At 33.2% G+C, this 8862-nt stretch overlaps 1 protein-coding gene across 1 annotated transcript in view; it reads left to right on the top strand.

The window, feature by feature from the left end:
- The window catches only part of LOC106466602, a 32438-nt gene extending 27120 nt beyond the window's left edge, over positions 1-5318 (top strand). Inside the window, exons 13-16 of the mRNA XM_022394635.1 lie at positions 2061-2208; positions 2591-2825; positions 3407-3540; positions 4294-5318. Of these exons, the coding sequence (XP_022250343.1) occupies positions 2061-2208; positions 2591-2825; positions 3407-3540; positions 4294-4482 (706 nt within the window). The 3' untranslated portion in view covers positions 4483-5318. The remainder of the gene's footprint in view (positions 1-2060; positions 2209-2590; positions 2826-3406; positions 3541-4293) is intronic.
- Positions 5319-8862: the final 3544 nt, after the last annotated feature.

The raw sequence follows: 8862 nt of genomic DNA on the forward strand, positions 1-8862 counted from the left end.
GCCCCTGGGCAGTTGCCCCTCCCTATCTGCGGGCCTGTCTCGGACACTGGAGGTGTGTTTATATTTACTGCTTGAGCCAATTAGTTATCTAGCTGGTAGCATGGTAGATTTGTGGAGAAGTGTTACAGCAAACGTTTTATTTCGTCAATGCATTGACAGTAATAAACGCATCTGCATATAGTGTATTGACTTTAAATTCAAAAGAAATTATTCTTTATCTCTGTTATTACAATACCAATGTGAAACTCACTTTAAGTATCACCCGTTTAACTTCACTTTCACTAACTTAACTTGCACTCACTTGGTCGCCTATACATATATATACATTGACCAACTGAGACCTAGAACTTTTTACATACTACGAGACGATATAGTGTAACAATACTCACTTAAGCAACGAGAAAAATGCAGAAGGTTCGAGTAACATGACGTCAATTTACAACAATTGAACTACACACAGAAGGTATGACTCTTACCGACTTAAGTAACGAAATTTGTCATAACTATCACCTTTAAAATAATTAACTTTAAACACTCTTGTTATGAAAAATAAATAATCACTAAATATTAAAACACGAAATGAACTAAATAACAACTCTTACACTAACAGTCTTGTATATTCAACATTTAAACACCCCCACGACTAAAAGGATTCGAACCCGCGACCCTCAGATTGCGAGTCAAGTCATGCCAGGCCTCACTTTGGGGATATTATAAAAATAACCACAATAACTTCAAAGGAAAGAATGATCAGTTTCTATATGTCTACCTACTCTCTAACGTTTCAATAACCTCACATTTTTGATATCAGTCCTTGACAAACTGAAAATACTCAGTTAATAGTTCCACATTTATAGAAATTACGGTATGTTGTATCAACACAGTTTCAGACATGAATAAAATACTATGAACAACAAGTAGGTCTAGTTATGGAGTCACCTTTATCACCAGTGCTCGTTAACCTCCACATGAAACACTTCGGACAAGTGATCTAAGACCTAGGATTTGGCCCAGATACGTTGGTGACACTTTTGTAATATGGCCACACAAACTACAGACAATATTATATAATTAATGAACCATCTGAACAGACAACATCCAGTCATACAGCAAGAACCACATAACCAAGATATCACGTTGTACTGAGTTATAAATAATTGTTGATTATTATTTGTAATTATTAATTCTAAGTTTGATCGATAGTTGTTGTTATTGTTTGGTGTAGTTAAGCCTAGTTCTCAGGACAGTAACAGTACGTTCTGAAAGTAGTTTTCAAATAACAGTAATTGTGATACTGTAAGCAAGCTTCTCAATAAATTGGTAGTGACTGTATAGAAGTGGATAAGATCAAATATTATTGTGAAGAGAGAAGTTAGAACGTCATTGTAAAATATAAAGAGTTGCCATTAAGGTTTTTGTTGATTGTCTGAACATTGCTGTTGTCAGTTATTTTTAAATCACAAGTTTTAATACCCGTAAGAAGTGGAACTTTTGTGCTGCAGTTAAGATATATTAAATTAGCACTTGTTGAATATCTAAACTGTCGTAACATATCACAAGGTTTTTGAGTCAACAATCCCAACTCCCTCCCCACCAAAGAAAACAACAACAACAACAAACTGTTAAGTTATGATATAGGATGTCTGGAAATTATGGTAACAGATCTGCTTACCCGTGTTTCTGAAACTATTTATAGTATTGAAGTGCATTGCTGTTGTCAGTTGCGCAAAGTTTTGTTGTTGGACACGCGGAGTGCGCGAGTTTTGATGCTTCGCACGTTCCGAAGGTTTATGTTTTTTGTTACACAATGGGCAATCTGTGCTCTGCCAACTATGGGTATCGTTTTTTAAAGTTATAAACCCTCAGACTTCCCATTGAGCTACCAGGAAAAACATTAATACATTTGTTAACATAATTATTTTGAAAGACACTGTATACTCACTAATACAACATTTGGCTCTTAATTAACATAACGTCTCATAACCATCAGTGAATTTAAGGAGTTCTAGCTGCTACAGAAAAAAACTTGCTATTTTACTTATTTTTATTATTCACTCTAGATGCCCTATCGACCTATACGTCTTTCCAGAGCTTCACCGAACACCTGAAGGGGCGCTAGAAGCCGATTTCTACGCTTTCAAAATTCCAGGTTCCAACTTGCTAGTTTTCCAAGCTACCGTCCGCACTTGCCGAGGACCGTGTGATCCAGTAATAATTCCAAACATTTTTTAAAGCTATATACAGCATTTAGAACTTTATATTAAAAGTAGTTTGAAACAGTGAACAAAGGTTATGTATATCGCTTCCAAAGAACATGTCGATAATTATGTATATACCAGAGAAAATACAAAGTGTTAGCAACTAAACGATACAGAAGTACTACATCGAATATGAGATGAAAATAACTGTCATAAAAAAATATATTTAAATAATTCACAGGAACTACTCTAGTGACTCATTCATATTATTAAATACAACTCTTTAGTCAGAGAAGCCTTTTATTAAATGAAACACGATATGAAAGTATAATGTGCTATACCTGTAATATGATTTACTGAACTTAATCAAGTGACGTATACGAAACACACAGGTAATATGCAGTGATGGGGGTCGGCCAGGGTCATTTCCATCCTGGGGTCGAAAGAAAAGAGCAGTTTCATCTGCCGTCTCACCTCCACTGAAATCGCCACTTCCTTCCATCGTCGGGAGCACGCCAGCAGCGCCATCTAATTCTACGGACGATACTGACCACGAAGAGGAAGTTCACGAGCTATTGAAAGTATATCTGTCCCGAGCAGATATACCTTTGGAATCTAAAGGGCTTCGTGAGTAGAGGGTGCTTTATAGTCAAGAAATTTAAAAGTATTTGTTGTTTAGCGTAGAACTTCATAATGGGCTATCTGCGCTCTGTCCACCGCGGGGGCCCCTCAGTGGCGCAGCGGTATGTCTACGAACTTACAACGCTAGAAATCCGGTTTCGATACCCGTGGTGGGCAGAGCACAGATAGCCCATTGTGTAGCTTTGTGTTTAACTTCAAACAAAACCACAGCGGGGAATCGAATCCCGAATCTTAGCATTGTAACGTCTGAAACTTATCGTTGACCCACCCTTTTTTAAATTAACAAAAAATTACTCGTGCCATCAAAGTATTTCTTTATCTAAATGTATTATTATTAAAACAACATCAAGTGTATATTAAGCCCTGAAATAATGGTACCGAAGTTTTCTGTTTTATGTTACTGTTTTATTAAGCTACATCATTTCTTTAGGTAGAAAAATATGCTATTCCAGAAAGTACTTACTTTAATCACATATAGAACTTTAATATGTGACTAATAACCCAGGAATTTTAACATGAGTGTTAATCACAGACACATTAATGATATTAATCATTTTGTTCAACAGCTCATGAAAGATCAGTGGTCTGTGTCCATAAAGGAGGCTACTATACTCTGATGTTTATAGTCGCACTCTTGGTTTTTATCATCATCGCTGTAGCTGTGGCAACCGTGTCTTACATCCGAAGAATGAAGGTGATGGTAAGAGAAGCTTTCCAACATTAATAAAATCATATGTAATTTATCACCAGCACAGTTGTTTTGTTTTCAGTTAACAATATCAAGGCTCATCATTTAGGCTAAAATTATTTCATTCCTTGCATACATAATGAAATAGAATATAAAGAAACCTTAAAGTTACTAAGATTTTTTGTTGTTGTTGGTGGTGGAATTGTGAAGTACAAGAAGTTAGGTCTAGATTAAATCAGTGACGTAATTTTAGTTATTTTAATTAGGTCATCTGCAAACGTGCTTTTAAAATTTTTATTTTCATAATTCACCCATTATGATAATGATCTTAATCCAACGTATTAATTGTAACAATGTATGTAAGAGTTCACGTATGGTCAAATTTCTTCCCAGTGGCTCAGCGGTAATTCTATGGACTTATACGCCAAAAATCGGGTTCCGATACCTGGGGTGGGGGCACAGAACATGTAGCCCCTTGTTTAGTTTTGTGCTTAACTTAAAACAAAACCGGTCAAACTCGGAGGAAGATAAACACGAAAGTTTCTCAAACAATATGAAATTAAAGTATTTAAAAAACATTAATAAATTAAAATAACTGGACTCTCTTTCGGAACCTCTTTTTATTTGAATTGCTTCTTTAGGCTTCAGTATATCTTGAGATCATATTGAATTCTACAGACCACTTATTTAATTATTTCCTGCTATCAATGGTATAAAATCTATATGGATATCAACTGATTCAACTATCATTGTATTTCCTTGCAGGTGAAGGAGTCTGACGCTGAGAGCACATCACCCAGTACAACCGAGTTTTATATATCACAGTTTCAAGCTCCTAAGTTTGAAGATCCCAGCGAACCCATCTATACTGATCCATCTATGTTCGAAAGGTGTCGAAGCCTTCGAAGCATGACAATTTCCAATCTTGGAAATGCCAAAGGAGATTTCTATTAATTTCGTAATATTTTACAAATATTTCATAAGTATGATAATAAATGCGTCGTCTATTCTGATTTTTGTTTATTAAAACAAAGACAATTGATAACAAGTTCTTTGTGTTATAAACAATCTCATCATTGGTGGCGGAATATTTGAATAATCATAGTTATATAACAATTGGACACCTAGTTTGTTTTTTAAAGAACTGTTGTTTGTAAATAAGATGTGTTACTTGTTAACAAAATATCTACGTTGTTCTGTTGAAGCGATATAATCTGGTAGCTTTACTTTGTAAGCGATTTTTAAAGGATGTAAGTTCCAGCTTCCAATCAGAATATATGTCTAATAAAGTAGTTCTTTAGATATCCAATAAGAACGTAATTCTTCACAATAATCATACTTTTTGTGAGGGCTCATAAACTCTTTATGAATGATGCTTGAACTCTTCTCAATACAGATAATACGACTGTAAAATTCTTTAACTTGAAAAAAATATTCATATTACCGATTTATTTTCATCTGACACAATGCCGCAATATTTTTCACATACATAAGTTAATTTAGGTTACTAAATGGTGAGTTAAAAGAACTTTGAAACTCCGTAAACATTTTGAAATGTTATTTTGATAATAAAAATTCCTTCTCTATTGAAATGTTGAATATAATCTCATTAATATTCTAATGTTAATCTAATTTCTCAAATAACATACTTTGATACAATTTACTGTCTCCATTGTCTAATAAAACTTAATCATTCCATCACAATATAAGAAAAATATCAGCTTTTGGTTATTTTTGATTGAAGATTAACTAATGGTTTAGTTATTATAAAATTATTTTCACATCCAGAGTTTGAGCTTAATCAATTAAGAATGTGCTTAATTTATTTGTTATAATTATGAATCATTCTAATACTATTTTATTACTTTACTTAGTATAAATTTCCGAAGCACTTTGTAGCAATATTGGAATATTATTAAATAATATTATTGCAAGATTATTTCATTCCAAATTGTGTTTTCAAACTAAACTGTCATTTAACAAGATCTGATAATAAATAAAGATTATCAGTAAAAATCAAAATGAAATACTTTGTCTTGATATGAATTATATTTTCCAATGTTTAAATTATATAAACTCTCCGTATTATACTGAGGAACAGGTACGCCTCAATATACTGAATACACTGAATCGGGTTTATCTAAAAATCGAAGTTAAAATGCAATTTTATTGGAATTAATTAACAAAACAACCTCATTAAATACATTTATATCCACCTTTTTTATACGTTGAAACATTGTTTTAGATTATTATTTAAGAACGTTTCATGTATGTTATAATCGCAACTCATCAGATAATTGAAAGTTTTTTAATATGGTATTTTATTTCTAGTTTTAACAGTGAATAGTTTACCGAAACACTTTTTAAAATATCTGATAATGTTTTTGGTGTTGCTTGCAAATCTTATTTACTTTTCGATATTCGTAGGTAAAACGGCCAACTCCCTATCTCTACAAGTGTAATGTAATGTAAACTGCGCCATCTGGTGGCTTATTAGATAATACCCATACTGCATACTTTATCACATGTTCAGGAGTTCATAGCTTACACTTAGAAATAATTATTTTTTCTTCGTCTTTTTTTTTAATATAAAATCGTATCAGCGAGTAAAATAATCTCATATTTATGTAGTAATTAAATAAGTTCAAATTACTGAGTAATAGTTCGAATAAGTGGCCACATTTAATGGTAAATATGAATTCCTGTAATTTAACACAATACAGGAAGAGTTTTATATTCGGGTAGTTGAATCCTGTAATATAATGATTTAACACAACATAGAAAGAGACTTATATCCAGGTAGTTGAAATTGTTTGCAGTAAACACACGTATTATTCCATATTATGTCAAATATCTTCTGTTGAAGTTTATAAAATAGGCTTACATAACAGAATATTGGTCAATATTAACACGTACGATTAAAAACAAGTGATTAAATTGAAAAATTGTTGAGACAAAATTAACTAAAGCACATGCTTTAACTTCAAAATCTCAGCATTCCGTTTTGTGTGTGTGTGTGTTTTTTTGCCAGGACAGCATACAGAATCAGAAATTTAATGTTTTTCGCGCATGACGCAACCTTACCATTACGTAAAGAATGGCTAGGGGGACTAAATTTTTGAGACAATTTTCTGCTCTACACGTGGTTAATTTTTTCACTTCTCACAATTAAGAAATGTCGGTGATATTAAGCACAGCTGCTTTCTACCAAACTTGCCGCTTGGAATGCTGTGGTTAGTCTGATTATGCTTTTCGGGCTCAGTAGACAACCTTTGTGATTTGTATTTATGGCAAAGCTACTAAAGCTATCTGCCAAAGATGGCGGCCAGTCAGTAACACCCTACCACTCATCATTCACACTAAGAGATTGACTGACACTCTTATAATGCACCCATGGCTTAAAGTGCAGGGAATACTTTGTAGTATCGTACGAATTTCAACCCAACTCGCCAGCTCCAAAACTTAGAGCTCTACAAAAGGGCCAACGTCTTAGCAATAAGGACTAATCTTCAGCTAATCAAATATGTAAGGCTTAACGTAAATTAGTATTGAAATGTTCAACTGATATTTCGAAGTCTTGAGTGTATTAATACTTAATCTATGTTTTTAACGAGTATCGTTTTCTTCGTAGAAAACAGTTTCTAAATTTCAGATCATTTTTGCCTTAGTAAACTCGTGTACTATACTGCCACTGCTCCACCCTCCATAACTACAGTACATCATCAGTGTTAAATCTTGTGGTATTCTCGGATGATCTGATTTCTTCAAAGGTAGGCCCGCTTATAACAGGAGGACTGAGTAGGATAAACCACGAAGCAAGTCTGAGTTTAACTAATGTAACAGAGTTTAGAGCTAAGAAAAATAATCAGTCGGTGTGTTTGTTTTTATTTCTATTCTGTTATATTTCCATCGAGTATCTTCACACAGATGGTTGTACGAGGCGAATTGTAGCCACCGTACGTATCCATAAATTTCCTTTCTTTATCTCACAATATACGATATTTACGAATGGAAGTTCTATCTGGTAGTTTCGCCATCAGTAGCGCCATTTCGGTTTCACTAAGAGGTGGGGAAACTTTTGGAGGTCAAGGGAACTTAGGTCCCTGGTTTTGGTTGTTTTTAATTTAAAGGTTAAAATGTAGAAAATAAAATATCAATCTATTTGGGAACACTTGCTCTTGATATCTTATTTAATAACCACCCACACAGCACACACAACTAACTTTATATGCATGTATTGTTCCCAATATGAACACATGCTATCAAGCACAGGTATATTTAAACATGCTACGAATATTTTTTATTCATTTAATAAAGATAAAAATCTGTGATGTGTAAAGTTAACTCCTGCGAAATAAATAGATATATATAAAATGATAGTTTAGGCTTAATTAATAACTTATTTAATAAGTTTATGCATTGTTACTATAACTGAATACTAGGCATCTAAACATTTACGTGAAATTTACCAACCCAGTAATTTTACCAAGTTGTTACTTTCATCACAGAACATATTTCTCTTAGTTAGCCGTTTCGTTCAGTCAACAGTCTTAAGGATTTTCAAACATCCGATTTATCATGTGGTATTTTTCTTCCTTTATCATTTTCAAGTGTTTCGGTGACTTCAGTCAAATATACTTAAAACTTACAATAATTCGAGATCAGCTTTGATTACCCCACCCCCTTCTGGTTTTGTTATGCACGTCATCTGGTAAGTCGGCGATAAATTTCCGGACTTGTAAGCATTATAGTGCCAAAACTTGAAGTTCGATCCCACTCGGTGAGCGGATCGCTAAAAATCTCTACAACAACGCTATGAAAAATACTCTTTTTTTTTTTTTAGACGTAAGGACACCTTACTGGAACTATTTAAATCTTGAACTTAAAGTAAGCCTAGTGCTTCTCATACTTATTACTCTAATTTATTCTACTGCCTGTCGTCTTCATTAAAAATAAGAAACTTGTCACATAATATTTCCTAATTATTTTGTTGTTGTTAAGCGCAAAGCTACACAATGTGCTCACCACGGGTATCGAAAGTCGGTTTTTAGAGTTATAAGCCTTCAAACCTAATTAATTAAATATGTGACAGTGAGTTAAATGGAAGGAAATATTGATTATATTAAATATAAAATTATGTTTTTGTTTTATTTTAATCACTATTAGATAGTTTCACAAAATTACGTACAGTTTTTTTTTTTTTTTATTTGTCATTATGCTGAGCAGAATAGTGTGTCATAAAAATGAAAGAGAATTAGGAAATCGAGTCTAAAAGATTAAGTCCACCTAGTAGTAGATTACAGTTCTGGAAGAATACACTATGTTACTGAGAGT

The sequence above is a fragment of the Limulus polyphemus genome, unplaced genomic scaffold, assembly GCF_000517525.1.
Source record: "Limulus polyphemus unplaced genomic scaffold, Limulus_polyphemus-2.1.2 Scaffold2316, whole genome shotgun sequence".
Classification (NCBI taxonomy): Eukaryota; Metazoa; Arthropoda; class Merostomata; order Xiphosura; family Limulidae; genus Limulus; species Limulus polyphemus.